The sequence below is a fragment of the Mizuhopecten yessoensis genome, unplaced genomic scaffold (genome assembly GCF_002113885.1).
Source record: "Mizuhopecten yessoensis strain PY_sf001 unplaced genomic scaffold, ASM211388v2 scaffold10771, whole genome shotgun sequence".
NCBI classification, from domain to species: domain Eukaryota; kingdom Metazoa; phylum Mollusca; class Bivalvia; order Pectinida; family Pectinidae; genus Mizuhopecten; species Mizuhopecten yessoensis.
This window is the reverse complement of record NW_018408713.1, coordinates 133608-158400: the sequence shown is the minus strand read 5'-3', so window position 1 is coordinate 158400 and position 24793 is coordinate 133608. Positions and strand designations below refer to the sequence as shown.

At 34.2% G+C, this 24793-nt stretch overlaps 1 protein-coding gene across 1 annotated transcript in view; it reads left to right on the top strand.

Moving 5' to 3' along the window:
- LOC110462358 (sodium-coupled monocarboxylate transporter 1-like) overlaps positions 1-24793 on the top strand; it is a 43064-nt gene that overhangs the window by 10797 nt on the left and 7474 nt on the right. Inside the window, exons 2-9 of the mRNA XM_021516292.1 lie at positions 6484-6552; positions 13762-13813; positions 17441-17508; positions 20077-20157; positions 20843-20916; positions 22648-22785; positions 23341-23473; positions 24451-24539. Coding sequence (XP_021371967.1) covers positions 6484-6552; positions 13762-13813; positions 17441-17508; positions 20077-20157; positions 20843-20916; positions 22648-22785; positions 23341-23473; positions 24451-24539 — 704 coding nt within the window. The remainder of the gene's footprint in view (positions 1-6483; positions 6553-13761; positions 13814-17440; positions 17509-20076; positions 20158-20842; positions 20917-22647; positions 22786-23340; positions 23474-24450; positions 24540-24793) is intronic.

Below are 24793 nucleotides of genomic sequence, written 5' to 3'. Positions count from 1 at the left end.
GCTTAAGATATACTGTTATGAATACCAACTAGTCGACCAACTTTTCCTTGATTGGCCAAATATTCCTGAACTACTGATCAGAGTTCAACCATTGCATAAAACGAAGGGTATGCCATCAAATATTCCCATCCCCACCCCGCCCCCTTAGGGATAGGGATTGTTGTTCTGATGGGTCGGAGGGACTCAACCGATGACGTTTTGATTAGAGGTTTAAATATTCAAAACGCTGCTCCTACTACAACCATATTGTACATCTCAAGAACCAGCGAATGCATTTTTTTTATAAATGAAGATTTTGCCAATCAGACGACAGAAGGGCCGGCCAGAAAAGGGAGTAATCCGAGGGTTCAAAGCTACTCCTCCTAAAGTCAACCAGGGAATATAACGACAAGAGGACAAGAAAAGTATGATTTGTATAAATAAATGAAGACTGATCTCTCATGAAGCTGAAGGGCAGGGTCAGAAGAAGATTAAATTCCATCATTCATATTTCAGTATATCGTTAGGGAGCAAACGTGCTCAGCCGGTCGCATTACCTTTACATACAAAAGGTGTGTAAACAAATGTTTGGGAAACATGTGTGACCACAGGTAAAATATTGAATTTAATTTATTTACTGATCAAGAAAAACGTTATTTAATTAAGATAAATTATGCAACAACAAAATGAACAAGTCGGCGATGTCACGGTATTTGTCTTCAGAGTGACCCATTAAACATAATACCTTGTTATAATATTGCAAAGGTTAATATTATAATAACTGTCCTTTTCATTTGTTTTGAAACGTTGTTTAACACCACGAATAACCAAATATATATGGCCTTCTTGCTATTGATTAAGTTCCTTATGTTACCACCAGGACCTTGCCCAAACGCCTATGTGGTTAAGGACGGAAATCTCAATCTCTTCAAAGGGATGACCGAGGGACTAAGTCCCTTGGGGCGGGGCGAGAACCCGGTGCTATTCTGGTAGAATAGATGTATCCGTCTTCTTATGCCTACTATATGCATATATGGATGGTCCTCATGTTGTTAAAATCAATCAAATAATCTTGTCAATTTGTCAAGTCGGCTAATTATCGCAACCGAACAACAGGCGTTGCAAATTGTAAATGCATCGACACTACCAACTCTCAATGTAACCATCCTGAAATGAACGTCAAATGTTGACAAATCAACACTATGTTCACGATCAGCGTTATGTGTACTTAAAGCGGTCTAGCACAGTCTCAGATGTACTACTGCAGCTTTCTTACGAACAGCACGTAAAGGTCATACACGGTTTTTGTTCAGCTTTCACCAGGGTTTAACGTTCTCACAACAGCTACGTCACATCAAGACGGCTGTCCATACAGACACCGACGAAATGGACCAGTATGTAGGAGAGGAAATTGTTTCCTTATCAATGAGCCTGAATTAAAGAGACTATGTAAATAGGCTATGATATGGTTTTTACTGAGCAATGGTTTTGATAAACAAGGAGTTGTATAGGAAACTGAGTAGCAGACTGGCATGTCCCCAATAACTTTTCACACACTTGTACATGTTTCTTTCTGCTGAAATTTTCCTGTCTAAGATATGAATAATTCAAAAACGTCTTGCGGTTCTAATCATGAGGCGAATTATCAGTAAGGAAATATTAAAACCAACGAGGTCGCTGGTATCTTATCTCACATTTCATGTTCTGTTACTGTTTGGACAATGAAAAGGTTGTTCAACCATTCAATTAAAAACAAAAGTTGTTAAGTCAATTGAATTTATCATAAGGGAATGAGAAATTATCTGTATTAATTTTGACATTTCATTTTTATAGTCTATATCTTGTTAATGTTTTATTTAAAACACACGTCTGTTTATAAATGATTTGAAGAGGTGTGTGCACCTAGCACGGGGAACAAACCAGGACCTGATACCAGCTCCCTCACACCTACCCTCCCCCGCACTCGCACAGGAATTCATCCGCGTAATACACTCGTAATGTCGTTTAGTGACGACATACCTGTGGTTTTGCTTATTCATGATTTATATCCTAGTCTGTTGGTATGAACAAACATACACTCGTACTTTATGATAACAAAAATACTCAAGGTCGGAGTTTTTTTTAACGCATTTCCAAAAATTGCATATACAGTTCATCTTCATTATAAAAGTATTTCTTTTAAACGATAATTCTGAAATTAATATCGATATTTCATATTTTACGAGCGTAAATGAAAACTTAAGGGCGACTTTCGTAAATCTCACCTAAAAACTGATGATTTTATTTTTTCCTCTTCTACTCATTACTTGATATAAATAGTATATATATAAATGTCCTTTGTACAGACCTTTGAATAAACCTACCAACCAAAAAATGCTGTTATTGTAAACGTACAGCAATAACCATAACAATAGGGAATTCTTCGGGTCTTTCCATCAAACTGTTTGAGTATTCGGGAGACAATCATGACGTGACATTCCATTCAAATTATGACGGAAATTCCCGAATGTTTTCCGTTTGACGTTCGCCGTCTGACGGAACTGGTAACCATGAAAACACGACTCTGTTCCATTAAAGATGGTTGTCCGCCATTTGGGAAAACCGTTTGTTTATAATGCACTTTTAAACGAATGAGGCCATAAAAACGATTAAAATATAGTCTTTGTTTGTAAATATAAGGATTAAAAAGCATTTAAAAAAACACCATGTATAATGGTATGCAGCTCAGTTCCGTTCAAACGTATTCATATTCTCTAGGTTCATCATTGAATATGTTTGAATGAAACTGTGTTGCATACTATCATTCATGTTGAAAAATGAATTCAATCCTTTTAAATGCATACATTTGAAGTTTACAATACAAATGATCATGATGTCCAATACCGACGTCATCTTGAAAACCTATGACGTCATTAAATACTGATTATTATGACGTAAGAAGTGCAAAATTATGATGGCACAAGGTTGTACAACACATATGAATTGTACACTCGATCTTTCATGATCGAGTTTCCTTTTCACATGAGATTCATTAATAAAAATCACAAACCAAAACGAATCCGATATCCTTTCCAAAAAATATATCTTTTCACGAAATCACGTTTAATTTTTCAATGTCCGCGTCACCATTTCATGTCTTTTATCTTATATGCGATATTACAATGATATGGCGTCATTGCTATTGTCTTAATTCTGACGTCACAATGAGTGATCGTAGATGACGTAATAATTACAGAAGAAAGGAAAGGGTTTATTTACTGCGTAACACTGTGGTCATGTTACAATTATATTTTGTGTTTCAAAAGGCAAATAGTAATACTATGTGGACATTTCTATGAATACTTTGCGTACACATTTCAAAATAATTGAATATTTCAAATGTATGTGTATTTTAAATTCATATCTGTCACTTTTACCCTATCACTCGATGTTGATTGCTATCCCTGAGTGAAATGTTCATATGAAATGGTCGGCTCTGACACCGACAACGAGGTGTCAGTTTGTGTACAGACATAAGTGGAATGTCTCATATAAAATAACTTCTGTACGTTTTGATTTTTAATTTTCAAGTATTCAATTTAAGGTTATCAGAGTTTCAACGACCAGGCCTAAGTGAAATAAAGCGGGCCTATATTTCGTTGATTGGTTGTGATATTACCTGAATTATAAGAATATTCCAAAATTCATTTCAAGCACTGAACGTGCACATGTAACTATTTCTTTGGAAAATTTGTGAAATGCAGCAAGTTTGCACATTCTCTCAAAATTTTCAGATTTTGTATTCAAACACGATACCGTACTTCTATTTTATTAATTTTTAGACATCGTTAATCTAACAATACTTTTCATACCGAGAAATGAATGCTACTTTAAACTGTTCCACGTGTACATTGTATATCAAAACATGTGTCAAGAACTGTTAGGGTTTTGTTTATATTTCTCCTATATTCAAAGAAGTTTGTTTGACGTAATGACATTCAATATCCTCTCAACTTGGTCAGAATTTCACTAAGCACACACTAAGTATCATCAAATAATATCAAGTCCATAGGATACATGTCACCTAGCGGTGTTTGAGAGTACTTACCGTAGATACTTCACTTAAAGTAAAAATAGATATTGGCTATAAAATAAATATTGTTTTTTCTGTTGAACATGATTGATTTTTGTTTATGATTAAAACCGTCTAACATTGAAAGTAGACCAACATACTTTTAATACATAATACTTCAAACAAAAAATATGTGCTTTCAGATAAACAAAAAAACCCACAAAAAAACCACTTACCGTTTTTGAATCAATGACATTTTTGAAGACAATCAGTTATCATTAAAACTATGGCTACTCTTAATTATTAAACACAATATATACATGATCTCATTGAAATAGAAATAAACCACGTATCTTAAAAACTAGAATTGTTTGGATATTTCTAAACATTTTCTTCAGGTTGGTAAGTATGGATTATAAAAAGTTCTTTTTACACATAACCAATAAAAAGTTCTATGGATGAATAACTATTTCTATAGTGAATTCATCAATCAAAATCAAAATCCTATTGAATAAACTTTCGTTAAGAGAAAAAAGACATAAAATGAAGATCTCTTCTAAACAAACAATACAGTGAAATTGTTTGATTTGTTTAATTTGCGCATCGGTTAAAACGCTCCAATGAACTATCTTTAATATATATTTCAGTATGATCAGAGAAACAGAAGGAAACTATTTCAGATTTCAACAGGCCAACTACAATATTTCGAAAAATATGAGATAGATGCAAATTTTGGCGCAACATTTAATTATCAAATGAAAGAAACATTGTTGTCTGGGTTTAGAAAATGCGCACACTATGACTATATCGTTCTGTTTGCTGAACAACTTCAAAGTGTATTTGACCACATTATGATGAGAATCGACGTATCCATGACGTATTATGACCACAGTAGACAAACTATGTTTATTTACTGAGGCAATGTGTCAATATTTGTACAATTTGGCGTAACATGAAATGATGATTTATATCTTCGCTTCGAAATTGTTACATTATAAAGAACGAAACAGAGTGTTTGCTAGCCTGGATTTCGTCACCTTATCCTAGGGTAGCAGTTAGCACCAAACATGAATGGGTTCCAAAGTAAAGCTCGCAAACATAATGTCCGATAGTTCGTCATGTATTTTGTCAACAAAGGTCTACTAACACGATACAAAGTATATATTGTTGCAGACACCTCAGTGGATATACAAATATACATTGGTTCATAAATAAGGATAGCAATTACAATGTATACGACTAAGCTTACATGATTTGATTAACTAGGTGTTTCGGCAACAGACGTAGCGAAAGTAAATGTCCACCGACAAAGTGGATATTTTAGTTGGCACTTGAACTAGGAATATAAACAGCCATCGGTTCTAAAATGGAGATCTTTCTTAAATACACACTTGTCTAGCATAAACGTTTTGTAAAAAAAACACAACACACATATTTGTCTTTAATATCTAAGTATGAACAAATTCCACAGAGTGTTAGGTCCCTCATACAAATTAAAAATACCAAAGTAGCATAGCGCCCTAATTCGAACAAATCTGCATTAATACGTTTTGCAGACAAGAAAATGTGCATGGATAACTATTAAGACATGAATAACAAAAATTTCCTCAAATTGTTGTAAAATAGAATCAATACAAAACAGTAAATAAAAGGTACTGGATGACGTAATGAAATCGTTAGGAACATTGCTTTCGTACAGTGACAATCACCGGTCAATTGTCACAAAAAGTCAAACGGGAAAGGCTTCCGAATGCAATATAGATCGACAAAGGATATATATACTGTATTGATAGTTTTGCCGTTATTTCTGCTAAGAGGTAGATATAATATATTTTTTACAAACAGAAATAATTATGCACAGACTACAGTTATGTAAAACAATAATAAAGAATAAGACGCTGTCATATCTTCCGACACGCCTTCGTCTTACTGTTTTGTTATTGTCTTTTCTTTTTTTACGAAATAAAGTAATTTGACTTTGTATGTAATGTTTCATTCTGATATGCTATGTTGTACTGTATTTTCACTTTGAAGCACTTATTTCAACGGCAAAAATGTTATAATAGAGTTGAAACACATTCGGGTATGAAGCGAGTTACAAATTGTGCGTGCCCCAAATGCAGAATCGGGATTTTATACACCAAAGTATTTTGTTTTCTATCGTGTTCTCCTGACCTAATCCTGGCTGTGATGACGTTAAGTTTTACCGTCACATTTTTTACTGTATTCATAATGGTGTTATATTGGGATATTCTTGGGTAACTGACGTTTTCAGTTTAGATTCGTGATGTATGTCATTTATGTTGCTTTGGGTACTCCCGGATTGTTATGTTGTTGTGGCCATTTTGAATATACCCTTACACATGAGCGTAATGACATGTATGTATATTTATCTATCACCTGTTTAATTCATTGTATACCTAAACTGAGATGTCATTGTTTCCTTTTTTCAGTACTTTGAGTTGAGGTATGGAGCTGTTGCCGTACGTAGATTTGCCTCGATTTGTGGAGCTATGGTCGACGTAAGTGTGAATTGTCGCTAATTGCCTAATTACCACCAAGCTATACAATTGCCTTACTATCATAAAGGTAACTAATTGCCTAAATATCATGAAGCATTAATCAATGATAATATGTAGGGAATTCTATAATATTGGAATGGCCATCTACATGTAATTGTCATAAATGACCTCCATGTTTTACAACGACACATTTTCCGATAAGAAATGTTAGCGTTATATCTTATACTATTGTGGTACATGTCTTCGTATTAACAATCCGAAATCCGATTCAAGTCGTTTTGCTATGGGTTTATATGTAAATTAATGTCAAAAATTACAAAAAAAAAAGTATCTTAACAATAAACTAATCTTCATTCAACAGCGAAGTCCTGTTAAACTGCATGGGATTTTATAATTAATCTTCAAATGAAGGACTCTACTAATGGTACGGAGACAGAAAGATATTAAATTTCGAGTACATATTTTTAAAATATTTGAAGTTATTTTATACTACTATTAATTGGTTAAGCTGACAGTACTTTGATATCGTATACTTAATTGATTCGGTCATTACAAGACTACTAATCAACGACTTGGCATTGTTCATTACCGTTCATTTCCTTCATAAATTGACACACTTATCGACCTTAATTTAGCTGTGTAATAAAACAAATTATATCAGCATTGCTTTATGAATACCTTTCCTATTTTATCAGTGGTAGGTTCAGGAGTACGAAGCATACCTACTAGATATATGCCAAGTATCTTCCTAAGACGTTAAGGACGTGTGTCCTATTATACAAAGTATAATACTACAATGTACAATAAAACTCTTACGTTTCCAGTTAATATAAACCTTCCTTTCGCAGAATATATTTGTCGTTGAAAAGTGTTAAGGTGTCTTACAACTCTGAGCTTGGTTAATTGTCAGAATATACTCGTCAGCGTTAGTTGGGCGTCTACCAACGATGAGCTTGGTTAATTGTCAGAATATACTCGTCAGCGTTAGTTGGGCGTCTAACAACGATGAGCTTGGTTAATTGTCAGAACATACTCGTCAGCGTTAGTTGGGCGTCTAACAACGCTGAACTTGATCAATTGTCAAAATATATTCGTCAGCATTATTTGGGCATCCATCAACGCTGAGCTTGGATGATGGACAGAACATAATTTTGTCGATTATATTTTATGTTGTTAAATAACGACGAACTGGATTATTGGACAGAATGATGGTACCATCTCTAGTATTAGGACGTCGAATAACGCTAAGCTTTGCTATTTGTTGATGACGTCATACTCAGATAATGTCTTTTCCTGTGACGTCATGATCAATTACTGCTACTTTTTAGCTGTAAATTTTACATTAAAATAGAACGTAAACCGCGGTGCTGATATTTGAGGAGTCAGTTTACTCTGAAACACATCAATTTCACTTCAAAATATATGTCAACCTTATTTTCACTATGAATCCTTATATTTTACTTGCAAAAATGTAATAAATATATTTAAATGAATTTTGGAGTGAACATTTCTATTCTTTCAATAATGACAGTTTCGTGGTATGAATACGATAAAACTTATCGCTAATCGCATTTTGTTATGTACTGAATAACGTGTATCAATAAATATTGGCTTTATATGATACCGTAATATATTCCGTTCGTCAATTTTGAAATTTATTACAAATATGATTTTTCTAAACCACTTTTACAACTTTTGAATCCAAGGGAGCTGTTTGACACACGGTATCGAGGACTGTTTTTATCTGACCAGTAATTGGATCTAAACGATGCAGATATCGCTTATCCACATATATTTGAATGGTTCATCACTGTATGTAAAATAATACTGTGTCCATTCTTCCTGATTAAAAGGACAACGTGTATGTACCCGCTAAGATTTGAAGTAATACCAGCGTCTGTGATGCTGAGATGTCAGTAACGTGACACTATAAAAGTAGTCCCAACGTTGGCTCCATCGCTACACGTAGCCGCCGCCAACCAGTACTATCAAGTTGTGTGGAACAAAGGTGTCCGTGATCCCAATCTGGTCTTTGAACCAGTTAACTAACCAACCGCTCTATCACAAGTGGACACCCCGTCCTAATGACCAACACTTAAACTGAGGAGAATGGAAAAGTTCAAACAATAAACAAACCGAGTTGATCGGTATCTTTTAGATGATATCTTCCGTAGGGTTTTTGTTCCATAGTGTGTCGATTTGTTCAACTATAATGCGTACTTTTTACCGAATCTGTAAGGCCTTTCCACTGAGATACATAAGTTTATTTCAAAACAAATAATGCTAACATAATGAACATTATAATGGCAGGAGACAGAAATGAAAGTATATAGAAACAAAAACCCGACATTTTACAGTAAAAGTTTTTCCAAATCAGCTATACCACACAGATTAAAAGATTAGACACAAAGAACAACCTTTTATATAGGTGAACATATTGAATTGTCGAAACATTTGCGCCTTACTTTTTTTCCCTTTGTCAACGACACAGATGAACCTTTGTCCAGGAGGTTTCCATGAAGACGATTTTATTTGTAGCAATTAATGCTGCAAAATTAGAACACGAAGTTGTTAAGAAAACAACAATAACAACAGAAACAAAGATATCCCTCCACTCTTCAACGGATATTTCTCGATTCCTAACAGCTTGTTGTGAAAACGCAGACAATACAGTGTATATATCCCCGGGAAAATCATTCTGGTTATAATAATAAAAAAATACAAACAGACAGAAAATAAAAAAACAAATTTACCGTATTGTGATCAGACAATATACGAATATTGTATGGGAAATATACGCTGTATTGCTATTAGGAATCGATGGTATTTCTGTTTTCATTTTGAGGTCAATCGGAACACATAGAAAACGACCGTATCTGAAAACTAGGTCTGAATCAATTTCTATAATGAATTCCTAGAAAATTAGACACACCTGTTGGTTAGATAACAGCTATTGTACGTCACAAGTTGGCAGTGATTATTAAAACGCTTGGATGATTGGGTTTTACCAACGCTTGAAAATCATTAACATTGTATTATTAAATGACTATACTGTTTAAGCAAATACTGAACCGTACCACGCGAGAACTGGAACGCATTTTACAATACGATTAAATATCAGTATGTGATTTCTCACTCCGACGATATTGGTTTGAGGACAGGACATTCCCGGGAGTATTTTACCTATTCCATCTGTCAATAACGTTTCATAACCATTATGTCTGATCTCGATGTTGTCTGAATCCGTTACAATTCCCTGATGGTTTACACTATCATCACACATATTCAGGTAATATTGACCTGTCCAGACAACAGTACTATAGCTATATTTACTTTGTTTAATTCCGAAGCCGATCGGATGTCTCTGGAACAACTTTATTTACAATTGTTACCCCCATATATTACCTAAACTGAAATAATTACATTAAGTGGTTTTTTATAGTTGTTATGTACGATCTTTCTGTACTCGGTCGTGCTTTTCTTGTTTTGAGCTTAAATAAGGTCGCTCCCCTTCGAACTATAAGATGAATCAGTTAGGAAATCTCAACGCCTTTTTATAATTTTCAAAAGCCATCCCAATACGTTGTAAAATAGCTACGAAGCCACGGGATTTCATGTTGTGGAAAAAATGGCTTCTTCTTTCAAATACACGTATCGCAGTATATGTATGCAAATCCTAGTGAACTGAAATAATTACATTAAGTGGTTTTTTTTTTATAGTTGTTATGTACGATCTTTCTGTATTCGGTCGTGCTTTTCTTGTTTTTAGCTTAAATAAGGTCGCTCCCCTTCGAACTATAAGATGAATCAGTTAGGAAATCTCAACGCCTTTTCATAATTTTCAAAAGCCATCCCGATACGTTGTAAAAGAGCTACGAAGCCATGGGATTTCATGTTGTGGAAAAAATGGCTTCTTCTCTCAAATACACGTATCGCAGTATATGTATGCAAATCAAAGTATATAGTCCATTCATTCATAAAAGCCCTATGCTACAATTGTTTGAACTAAATTAACTGAGTGGCGGTGAAAGTATTGGTGGTATTGTTCTTGTAAGTTTGACTATGAGCAAGTCATAGTTGCACTAGGAAATATCCAATTACCTGTGCGGTCTAAGTGTATTATATCGCGCGGTTATGCTTATTAGCTTTTGTTATCTCTACCCTCGTACTTACTTTGGGGACGTGACATCACTTTGATTTTCACTTACATTTACATGGTGTTTGCATTTGTTGAAGCTGCAGACGCTTACCCCTTACTTCAAGTGACGGTTTTATTGACATTTATGGACGAAATGGCTTTATGTTTGCTTTGGCCTTCTGCAATGTCAAGCGTATTTTTAATTTGGTGATTTGTTATTTCGTAATTCTAGAAATTATTTAATGTGATAATGAGGTTGGCTCTACTGGAGGACTATCAGTCACTGAGGTTTGCCGTAGGATTGCAGATGGAATTTGTTCTTGTACGATTTTCATGATATACTAGAATAGGATTAAGTTATCTGTCCCCTTTTGTCATACATTTGGGAACAACTTAACATGTTTTTCTCATTCGTTTGGCATTAAGTAACACTGATGATTCCTGATTGAACAAAATTGACATGTGGTGCAGTACAATTCTTATGTGTCTGGCTTTCTGCATGGACATGCTAGATTTAATTAGGTGCTCCGTTACTGCGGTTTTTTACGACACCTCCTCGTTATATAAACATGTGTTATTCATGTGTTAATCTAAATCTAAAAGACACAATACAGATTATATTTAATGTAATTTATATGTTGTTCATCGATATGAATTATATTGCACAGTTAGTGTGCCACAACATAACTCGGGTTTACAACTGAATAAGTGATTGACTGTAAGTTGAATGTGTCCTTCAATAATTAAACAGGATGATTATGCTAAAATTTACCCTTCGTATGACTGTCGTACTTCAATGGTAGAGTTTAGGCTTAGTAAGCTTCCGTCACATAATCTGGTTACGAACACATTCCATTTTGTATACCTACACTGTTTGTATTTATTTCGACTACTAGGTTTGCCATCCCTATTTTCCTTTACTTTCATGCAGAACAGGCACGGGATAATTGTAACAAAATATTTCGTTTTATATAAAAAATATTTTGTTTAGATAATCCAGGTGTGTAAAACATACGGATGCATTTTATCATAAAGTATATTACAGCATATTTGTTCATAAACGCAAAAAAATAGAAAAATAACCTGTGGCCCAGATAGATGTGTATGCCAAGCCTAGTCAGCTTTACGAAAACCTCCAACTTTTATTCATGTAGAATATTTATTTAAAAATATTGCAATTCATTCTTTCAATTTCAATCTGAAATACAAAAAAAAAGAAATCTTGTTACTAGTCATCTTATCAATCAATTGGTTTTGAAATTAAGAATATAATCAAAACTGATCTGAACCAATTAAGCTAACTAGCCTTTAAAACAATCCGGTCAGTGGTGATGATTCGAGCATATAATATCCTTCTGTTATCTCTCAGTCAGGATGTTATGTGAGGCATGTGGCCGATGATTCTATTGTTATTTTTAAGATGAAAGGCAGGGGTGAATACAGGTGTTTCCTCAAAATACAACATGTCAGATTTGTATGAACTGTAAAGGCCGTTATCTGCGTCTCCAACACAACGTTAAGTAATCCATATACAAACCAAGATACGTGCTCAGATTGTAAAGTTAAGACTCTCTTGCATATCATGAAATTTAAATCGTTTTTGTATAAACCTTTCGTTTAATTATCGTAGGTTGTAGTCTAGTTCGTGTATTCTACCCACTGGCATTCGTTTTAGTAGAAGATGTGCGTGTGCTGTACCTTTACATAATGTTGTGCAATGTTTGAAAAGAGCCTAATGATTTCCCATGAAAGTGATAGATTTTGTTTACAAGTGGTATAGATTGTCATGTAACGAGGTTTCCAGACAAGTAATGTCCCGGTGTAATGACCAAAAATCAATTATAGCAAGTTGTAAGCTTGATGGCCAGGTAAATCAAATTTGCAAATTATTTTTCGAAAGTGTTCTCAGACAGGAATTTTTCTGTACTTTTAGTTTTTCGTCATATTATCATTTCGAATCATGGATCATGATAGGTTTGTTTTGGAAATTCAATTAAGATTTTTTTTTATAAACATTATCTTCGTTACCTGTGTCGTTAAGGTAACATGGCTTTGTGTGATGGGATTGATTAATAAAAATGTCAGTCTGGAGTTAAAGTTATCATGGACAATTAATGGTGTCAATTTATATTCAAATCGAGATACAAAGGTAAAATTACCCAATGAGGTAAATTCAAACTAATTTAAAAAAAATCTTATATTTGTTATCTGAATGTCATCCAATTGATTCCAAAACACGTATTTTAGTTGTTATTTTAGTAATTACGGAAATACCAGTCATTTAACCTGTGTTGTAAAGCAAAAAAAAAGTAATGTTTACGATGTTCGTTTAGCTAGTGCTATTCTCCTTCAAAATTATGCGCGTGTCAATCAATTCAGTACCATGATTATAAAATAATTTATTGCACGGTCTGTCAGTTATGACGTTTTGGCGAGCTCTCATAGAAATAATATCTCGGAAGGTTGGTAGGAGTTGGCAAGTTTCTGGTTATTATGGTCACAATTGTACGCAACAGTTGGGGATGTATTCTGGGTTCACATGTAAAAATTAATAGATAAACCCGGAAAGTCTTCTCCCTTTCGAGAAAAGAAGTAACCTTTTATTCTCCCATTTCTCATATCAAAATCCTTATTCCTATCTGTGTATTTCCATCCAAATCTCCTCTATCTATCTCTCATATCACTTTCCTCTCCTTCTTTCGTTCTCTTTTCCCGCCGTTTTTCTCCTCCATTTCCATTTTTAGGTACCTTAACTTTTCTCTTCTATATTTCTCTTATAGTATGCATCCTCATATCTTTATTTCCTTCAACATCTAACAATCCACAAACTTCCTGTTAAATTATCGACCCTCCACTCCCTTTTGTTGCTATCATACTTAATCGATTTTTTCCTTCCTCAATCTCCCGTTTAAACTTACTTTCCTGAGAAAATTTCTCTTCTTTCTCTCAAATCACCTTCCATTTTCTTACCATACTTGATATTGTTAAAACATTATCTTCGACGACTTTGCACTTGAGATCGTCTGCAAACGAGTAGACTTGTTTGACCTTTTGACCTTTTGTCCTTACAGACGATGTACAGCGCATTGGTGCTTTATGGACCGGCAATAGCCATGGAAGGAGGTACGTTGACTAAGTCTATCTACTTCAGATCAAATTCCCCATCACATCAAAACATGATAGGGAAGTAAGCGATTCATTAGACGTTGTTATTTCTGTACTATTATGCCATAAATGCAATTATATTGGATACTCGTTAGTTCAGACAAGTTTGGCTCCGACGAAACATTTGCATGAAGGGTGGTTATTTAAGGATATCTCCCACCATTTGACATGACTTTTCATTCCATTAACATTAATATTAAACGTTAACATGCTTAAAATGTTTTTTCAATCAATGGTAGTTTTTGACATTGCATGTAAATTATTTATCATGTGATTGACAAATCTGAACAGTACACGAGAAAATATGTATTCTTTAGTATGAAAAGCATACTGTAAATGTAGATATTTTAGCGGCATTCTTATTCTAGCGCTTTAAAACATGGTGGTAATTTGTTGTTTCAATAATTAAAGTTACTGTTTATATTTTTTTATTGAATATTTAATGGATTCGCCAAACCATCAATGCGCGAAACAGTTGAACTCGATAATACGCTAGAATTTGTGCCCGCTAAAAGAAGTTCTCCTACAGCATTTTAAGGGAGTAAAGTCTAAAACAAATAAAAGAATGTGTAGGCATCATTAACATGGATATCAATGTCCGGAAGTCGCTTCTCTTATTCGGATAAGTGTGAGTTGGTATTTTTTTAAAAAAAATACGGGCGGCTTCTACTGTCTTTCTCTTTCTTGTTATTTTCATTTCATTCTATTCACTAGTTAAAAAACGAAAAACGACATTATTTCAAAATATGTAAGATTTGAATTATTAAAATTCATTAATACTTCTTTTCCTCCGAATTTGCTTAAACAACCATTGCAAATGCATTGGTCTTGTTTAAAGATGTTTCGAGATAGAAGAAAGAATTAAACTCGATTCATTTAGAAAACGTATTGATGGTCTGACAAACATAAGGATTACATTCTTATTAATTTGATAAAATGGGCACTTACTTCGTTTCCGTTGCACATGCGAGTTACGAAGTGTACCTTATATATATATTTTTGTTTTGGCTTGGTTAAGTCTCGCTGACACAGGTACATTTGGTCTTATTTTTAAGAAGTTCGTCACAACAAAGGTTATATCTGAACTTATATTGTTTTACCACCAGTCTAATATCAAAATAGAGCACCACTTCTTGTTTTCTTTTTCCCTTGTGCATTTTTGATGATGTTGATGATATCAATGGGGTTGATACGTGAAATTAAATCCGGCAGAGATGTTGATTGTCTCCAGTATCCCGTGAACAGTCTAAATGTATGGGGGAGGAGGCTGTACAGTCTCTTCTGTATTCACGTGTAATACTAAGTCTGCCTGAATTAAGGACCCTGCCCCACAGCATACAAAACCATGGATAATTTCACAGCTGATTATCTTATCGCCTTTAATTTCGTTTCGGATAAAATTGAAGGGAAAATGAGCCACATGATTATCAGTGATGAGCTAACTCAGTTTGTTAGAGCGATCTTCACGAGTTCTGAGGTCCATGGTTCGAATCCGCGTATGGCCCGTTTGATGTTTACTCTGTTGTTACGTGACAAAGAAGAATATTGGGGTACTTTTATTACTTTTAACTGCGAAACGTTCCGCTGGTTTGGGCATCTTTTCCAAAAACGATTAATACCAGCTATGGTCATGCCGGGAAAAAAACCCGGTTGCCAATGCTGAATTGTAGTTTTTGTACAAATGTATAAATGACATAAGTTACCAAAACGTTCATAAGCACAATTTGTTTGTGTTATTCATGTTCCATATATCATAATCTAGAATGGAATTATAAATAATATGAAGTTATTCATTAATGTAATGATTTAACACTATTAGCCCTAGTTTATCAATGATGTAACACCGTTAGCCCTAGTATATCAATGGTGTAACACTATTAATCCTAGTATATCAATGATGTAACACCATTAACCCTAGTATATCAATGATGTAACACCATTAGCTCTAGTATATCAATGATGTAACACTATTAGCCCTAGTATATCAATGATGTAACACCATTAACCCTAGTATATCAATGATGTAACACCATTAGCCCTAGTATATCAATGATGTAACACTATTAGCCCTAGTATATCAATGATGTAACACTATTAGGTCTAGTATATCAATGATGTTACACTTAAAGCCCTAATATATCAATGATGTAACACTATTATCCCTAGTATATCAATGATGTAACACTATTATGTCTAGTATATCAATGATGTTACACTTTAAGCCCTAATATATCAATGATGCAACACTATTAATCCTAGAATATCAATGATGTAACACCATTAGCCCTAGTATATCAATGATGTTACACTTTAAGCCCTAATATATCAATGATGTTACACTATTAGCCCTAGTATATCAATGATGTAACACTATTAGCCCTAGTATATTATAAATACATATTTCTTGATTTAAATCTGTTTTGTAGTAACTGGCTTTGTCTACATCAGAACACACCGATATTTACATATCGAACACATCTAAGTGATTTATTACGTTAATCCAATCAGCTAATCAAAAAGTGCTTGAAGTGGAAATTATTCCATTTCTGACATCGTGATAATAACATAAAAAGCTGACTCCAACAAAGAGCAATTAGATCCGCTAGGTATGTTAACACAATCCAATGTTTATTTATACCAAGTGCATATCCATGGAATTGTCAAACAATCGATTGTTTTCATATTGTAGACAATTTAGATTGTAGCTTTGCATTCAATCAATAGCTAAATCAACAATTCAATTATAATTGTATTTGTAATATGCCTGTTTTCTGGGATATTATTTTTATTGAGGGACCAATGGATCTTTGTTGAGTATTTACCTAGTGCCAATAAGATAGACAAAATATGATTAACAGACTGACTTTATATTTTTCGTGTTTTAGGCGACATTAGGTAGTATGTAGACAGGCCCCCGTCTCTAGAATATTGAATCATGAAGATTTTTTTATAACTCAGTTTATCACTTGGATGTCTGATTCTAAGTTCTAAAGTAGGGGGAGATAACCTAGTAGTAAAATGCAGCCGAGAAATTCTTCATAAAAACTTAGGGGCTGGTAATCAGTCTAGGTAGTATGTGAAAAGAAATGAACTGAACTGATTACTAACAGTTAAGACACGTAGATATGCATTTTTTCGGAAACAGATTGACTAAATGAATGTGTCTGTTATGTGTATTAACGAATAAAGTGCGTAATAGGTACATATGAAGCAAATATTTGACCAGAAGATACTGCTTTTTTTTATTATTATTAAGCGACAATTTTGACTACAATATATGTCTGCATTGAGACCTAGCAGTTACCGGTATATCTATGGGTCAGTGTAGGCAGGTTAAATTATACCAACAGTGTGCTGCTTATCCTATCATCTAATCCGAATTATTCTGACGTTTTATCGACTCTTTTCATATCGGTCTGTCGTCGATTAGGTTAATCGACGACAGACCGATATGAACAAAGGCGATAAAACGTCAGAGTAATTCGGACTACCTATCATCGTACCGCTTTTTCGAGATATCAGGAGGTGATAAAACTATTTTTATGTGATTGTCTGCTCATTATTGTTCTATTATTGCTTTTTCAGTGACAGGTGTACCATTCTGGGTATCCGTTCTCTCCATGGCTGTTTCCTCCATCCTATACACATCACTTGTAAGTTGTTATTAATAAAATTGTTTTCACTTTTATATTGACATTTACTCTACATGTACCTATGTATCTCTATTTATGTTCACTTAACCAAAAAATATATTCATTTGTTCACCCAGTGTCAACTATCGTANACCCCCACCCCACCCCACCCCAACTTTGTCGTAAAGATCTGCCACATCATTTTGTCTACTATATCTACATTTTGTGCCGAAATGACGTCACAATCCAATGGTTTATGAGATATATGAAGTTTTTGATATATTTTGAACCGAGCATTTTCTACTATCTGCATACAAAGTAAGGCCATGTTGAAGGCCAGATTGCTGGGAACCACACATCTGTTAGATACTACTACTCTGTTATCAACATAGGAGTATCTAGTTAGGTCGACATTGATTTGATATCTGATAGCACTGACTGTGCTTGAATGTGACGAAAAATCTATATTTATAATATTAAGGAGAGGATTCCATCCTGGTTGGAGACTCTTTCATATGCGAGGGTGTAGGAAGTGGAACTTCAACCCGTTAAGTTTCCAACCTGTGGGAAACCCCGAGGATTTGTTGGCACTTTCTCGGGAAATCTTCCGTTGTGAAAACCTTTCAGGTGGAACAAACATGTAGGAAGATTTAAGGGATTTAGATCCCTCTAATGACTACTAACTTGGGATACAGGTTTTCCTGTTCATGCGGTTTACGCAGTACTGAAGGCATGTTTAGTATAAAATAAAATAAAATAAAATAAATAAAATATACAACATTTGATAAAGCGCCCTATCTAGCTAACATAAGCCACTCTAAAGCGCTGTACAGTACATAGATATACAATTAGCATATACATTAAACAAAAATCAATTTTGAGGAATTCGCAGGAGCTGCCTTATCAGGTGCTAACTACTAGTCTTATGCCATCTGGCTAATATCTCCCTATGTGTGTATGCCTGCGTGTATGCTGGAGATGTTATGTATTCTGTTTGTAGTGGGACCGTCCTTCCAACGGTATCAATTATAGTGTCACCTCACTTGAATGCTACAGCACAGATACCGCAACATCCACCCCATACCAATTTATACTCCACCTGGGTTGTTGGAGTTGTGTGGGCAGGAGAAAAACATTTTCTCTGAATATCCATGCGTACGCCGACTTCGGGGTCGAACCCCGGCCGGCTGCGTGGAAGGCCAGGGTGTTAGCCACTCGACCACTCCGCCCACATTAGCGTCAATGCCACTCGCAGATCAGATCGCACGCATGCCCTTGTCGTAATACGAGCCATTAAGCTGACATTTTACAATATATGTAAGCCCGTACTTATGATATATAAGGTCCTGCAAATAGTTTTTCATTTTATTTTTCAATATTCATATAAAAGTAAACGCATGCGCACAGAGGTCATTGATATATCCTCCCTATCTGACGTTTGAATTGATTCTTATTCCTTGTTCCGGTAATTGAAATGCTTTAGACACAAAGTATTAAAATGGTTAATTGTGTTCACCAAAATGAAATCTCAATCATGTTTGAGCCAATGTTTGTATGAAAAGCGTTTAACTAAAGTACAGGCAAATAGATCTGCTTAGATGTTATTGAAATATTCTTTCGTTTCTTACCCCGTGATTCGAATATCTGGGTCATAATGTGTTGAATTAATAAACAATTTTAACTAAAAGATTATGTCTATTAAATGTGAATGAAAGTGTTCAGTAAATCTTGTATATTTATTGGTTTTTGAAGGACTACTTGTTTATTCGGTGAACTCGAAACCTAACGGGTAAATTAGAAGAGTAAAATGTTTTTACTATTATGTGGGACAAATGATTCTATCATAAATAGGTAAATATTTAAACAATATATATGTTCTTCCGACGGGTATATTTGTCATATCCTAACACTTGCATTACAATTAACTATTTGTTTGCCTATCTTTGATTTCGGTAAAGATAGCAATAGTCAAAAAAATAGATTACCTAAATAGGTTATGTCAATTGTTGACTCTATTTTGGCGGTAGATATAATCACTCGATTATCGAAAAGAAAATTAAATGATGTCTACTATCGCGTTTTCATGATCGTCAGCCGATCAGAGATTTGTAGGGAAACGTAGTTTTCACGTGCTTTTATTCTGAAAACGTCACTATCCCGTCATTAATTTATGCATCGTAACTAGGATTGTGTCAAAATGTTGTAACACATTTCATTCACCCTTTATTACTGCGCGGTGAATTTAGTTCACCAAACCCGCTATTATGGTTAAAAATGCGAGAGAAAAATATTCCATATATCAGTTTAATGCTAACAAAGAAATCTCAATCCAAATGGTAAGACTTTTAAAGATTAGGACTCAGCAAAGCCTCCTGCTTAACTTCAAACACGTAACCCTGAGCTTAAGAAATATCTGCCTTTATTACACAGGAGTTAAAGATTCTATTTATCCTACATGTGGTCTGGTGTATTTCATATGAAGGTGTTTGTTTAATTAACATGTTAAAACATTTTTTCTTGTTACACTTCGATCAAACGGTGTATTGCACAACTAACCTTTACTTTACATTGTTTTGTTTCTCTGTATAGGGAGGTATAAAAGCCGTGGTCTGGACGGATGTGTTTCAATTCCTTATCCTGTATATGGGGATATTTGCAGTTTTAATTAAGGTGAGTCTTCACAGACGATACGTTACAGAATAATGACAAAATATTATTTGAAACCTGGTCAATCCGTACTCCTTTAAACAGACCGATTTGCTACAACGATGCTTTGATAATAATGTCGATATTTCTAGGGACCCTTTTACAATATAATATTCATACTTCTAGAGGCAATATTAATATGTCTCCATAGGTATACAATTTTTAGTGGCAATGAATTATTGTAAGAAATGTTAAATGCCAATTTAATATAAAAATGATATTTCTAGTCGAAATTCAATGTAATAATTATATTTTAGTGTCAATTAGATATGATTAAAAGTACATAATCGGAATACCAGTTTGTTAAGAAAAGACAATAGGTATTTGATGAAACAACAAAAAGGCAAGAAAAGTCCTCATTCTTTTTAACAGCTTTCAATCGAAATCTAGTGATAACCTCATGTTCGTTGCCAGCCTATCATTATTGTAAATAATGTAATCTTTGAACTAAAAGTGTCTGTCGCATATTAGTTTATTATCTGGCTGAAATGTCATTGGCAAGTAACATTATACAGACTGTTATCTTGTTTATTGAAATACATAAAGATCTGCCCTCTTACACTAAAACGGATTAACGTGGATCAAAGTTTGTCTGCTTCCGTTTGGGAAGATACGCCATTTATTGTTCGGAGGTTGTTCTTGTTTACAGGGTACCATGCTATCTGGCGGGCTGAGGAAAGTGTGGGACATAAATAAGGCGACAGGACGACTTCAACCTGTCAGGTAAGATAGGGCAACGATATGTGTCAGATGTGTTTTATTTATGAACTTAACCTTGTTGGTTGACTTCTGATTCCAGAATGACCTGTTGTTAAACTCTGCTGATTAGTAACGTTTACCACTACTGATGTCACGGTTCTGCTTAAAATCTAGATCAATATTCGTGAAGACTTTAATTCAAAACACGAAAAGATACATACCTGTATTAAATGTATAGTTAATAAATTAATTATATATTTTATGACGATTCCAACATTTGATGGTCGCAGATAGGTCGTAATCTTGCCGCAGACCCGGTGTAACATGGTTTATATTTCCTCAAGTTTTATCGACTTAGTTTTCGACCGCAGTCCGGGTTGGTCACACATGCTAATTATTAAAATTTGTAGGATAATGCTTAAAGTACCATTGCTTTAATGCTATACTTAACAAACATCGTCTGTAAAGCGAATATCATAAATAAAAAAATAAAAAATATAACGAAATTATCATCCTAAAACAATTTGAAATAATCACCACTGAAAAATATACTTTTGGTACCACTTTTGTGCATGGAAGGTTCATTCTAATGCAACACAGAATAGAAATACCTTCACCTACTGACACATTTTTACCAGTTAACATCCATGGTAAACCATAGCGGTATGGCTTTTTTTAGAACTACCTAGCCCCTGGGAAAGCAGCAAAGATTTAAAGAAAGAGTAAACCTCTAATTTTTGGTTATCAATTGGACGTTTGTGGACAGCTATTTACAAAATCCGTCTCCCAATTGTTCCCAAAAGGCTTCATAATAATGTTAATTGACGACAAGCATCATGGCTTCCTTGTAGAAAGATTCATTCGCTTAAATTAAGGCAAATGTTTTTTGTATTGTACTCCCTGGTTTTGACCATTTGCATGCCCACCTACGTCTACTGTAGTTTTAAATAATACAAGATAAAAATCCATCATTTCTAAAATTATCATTGACAAAATAAGCTATTTCCTTGTTAAGCTAACAAGGCTTTGTAAACTGGCTCAAAAGTATTAACAATGAATCTGCTGAACTCATTTGTATTCAAGCCCGGTTAGCTTAATGGCAATTTTATGGTAAATTTAAATCACTACATTTTTGTAAAAGTGTAACATTTTCGGGGATTCAGTGTACTAGTAATTACCGCCAGTTAAAAGAATAAAATACTACTTTTGGCAATCAATTTTGTTCTTGTTTGGTTCTTGTTTTATAAACTTACATTGTACATTGTAACTTGTTACTACGGTAATCAGTTTTAGTACAACCTGTTCTCTATCGACACTTTAACTGTAGAGACGGGAACCTTACTATGATAATGACAATCGGACACCTAACATAAACTGTTGAAGCACTTTTGAACATGATTTATGAGGACGGACAAACGAGCCTTAATTGTCATTGCATGGACAACGTAATTCACGATACGTTCGATAACCTGAATAACCTTCATGTTCAGCGCATGGTTATCTTAACGAAAGTATCAACGGGTTTCATGAATAAAATCATAATGAAGGAACGAGTTTGAGAGTATAAGTTCGTTATTGACAAAATTTGTTATTAATCGTGATAGTTATGATACATTTTCTAGCTATAGAACACAGAAAAATGTGACATCGTGTTACAGGAAATACTAAGTGTGTTCCTAGTTAATCTGAATTACAGTACAATGTCTATTTCGTTGACTCTTGGCTACACATTGATTTAAAACGTGACCATTTCAGCTTTGACATCGATCCTACACGACAATACACGTTCTGGAGCCTGATGATAGGATCGACCGTCAAGGCACTAGTGATCCCATTCCGTCAGACGTCTGTTCAGCGTGTGTGCTGTACCAAAAGTGCAAAGGATGCGAAATAGTACGTCTTGTTTTATGTTTTCAAATAGCATATCAAACTATCTTATGTAAAATTAGTATTTTGGCATTAATATGTAATTAAATGATACTGCCTGTAAAACGAGTCTTTAAAATCAACGTGATAGTAAACAGTTGTAACCCGGTAGCATTTCAATGAACTAGTACATTGTAAACATGTTTTTTTATATTGTATACAGGGTTATATAGATACTGTTTACAGGTGATGTATACGTAGACAGTGCTATTTAAGAATGTGGCATTTATTACGCTAGGAACAGTTCTAACCAATTATTATTTCAAACCCAACTAGCTCGAAACAGCATATTCAACTTAGACAATGTATCACATTAACACAAAACACTCTGTAGGAAATCAAAGATGTGTCTAAATAGACAAATAGAAAAATTCAGGTTTTTATCTTAAAAGATAACCATGCACGTAAAAGATACTTTTATGTGATACAATTCATTCAATGATTGTTAAGACATTATCTGGACCCGGTTTGCGCTTTATCTAAAACATTAATTTATTGATGTGGATACTGTTTCGGTTTCAGTATATTTTACCTGATCGGACCGGCCTTTGTGTTAACCATGTCTCTTGCTATGGCTATGGGGCTGGTGGCGTATGCTTACTACTACACAATCAGATGCGACCCCATACTCTCAAAGAAAATCGTCTACAACCAAGTAAGAATGAGTAATGCTTACACCTACACGGAAACATTATTTATCCACATTTTGATAGCATGTGTCCGTATTCACGAACTCGATCTCATGCTCATGCATGTATTCGTTGCTGAAGCCAACTTTCTTGTAATTCGCTAAAACATGTGATACTGTCAAAACGTGTCAAGTCAAAACATTGAAAACGGTATTTACGTTTATCCAAAGTTCTTCAGTGTCATTGACAAGGGGTAAGATTTATTAATTTTATCACGGAATAAAAATTGGATTGAGCACAGAATATAAGTTTGAGCATGAGAACGGTTCCATGAATACAAACCTAGGTCAACGAAACGATTGAAGATGAAGACCATTTGAAGTTAAAGTTGGAGTGACTTAAAACTTGACGATTTTGAGTTCTAATTTTATCCTGTGTTCCGAAAATAGATGTTTCATTTTAACTATTCTAATTATATTAAGACCGATAATGACAACTTTTTCTAAAAACGAATGGTCCGTATCCGTATTAACGACCTTCAAAGAAAACGATCAACACAATAATTAAGTGAGGCTATTAAAATGGTTTCAACAAAATTAATCTGATCATTTTTTGATAATTTAAAAAAGAAATTATAATGCTTCCTTAGAACAAATGACATAATTTTCAATTGTATGTTTCAAAAACATTCTTGAATCAAAATGCTACTATCTCACTTTTAAATACTTTTTTCCTTATCAAAGTTATCAAGAACATATGTACCATTGTATGATATGTTCACGAAAGTCGTATTACTGTGTGATTAATCGATAATTGATCATGTTTTAAAGTACAGCTTTCACTCGCTATATGTTCCTGATATTGTTATATATGCACTATAGGAATGTATTAGAAATAACCTGTCTTTTCCCCATTTTAGCATGATTTATGTAAAGTAACCATGCAAATATAACAAGGGCCTGCCACTATCAATATCAATCGGCGTTTGTGCTTTATTTTTCAGCTGATTCCATATATGGTATTGGATATATTCCGGGATGAGCCGGGAATGGCCGGACTATTTATGGCTTCTCTGTTCTCCGCTTCTCTGAGGTATCGTCGTCAATTATCAATACAAAACACATGTATTCCTCACAGTTAAACAAGATAAACTATGTTGTGGTTATTATTTACCATGCCTGTACATAACGTGCATTGTAAACGTAGTATCAGTCAAAATGAAAAAAACATAAAATGGTGACTGCCAAATATTGACATATATTTCCAGGTCTGTTCTTAAAATTTCCGGAAATTTGTTCACTGTACTTATTATAGTTTAGGTATCCAGGTAACTTAACATTTTGTTA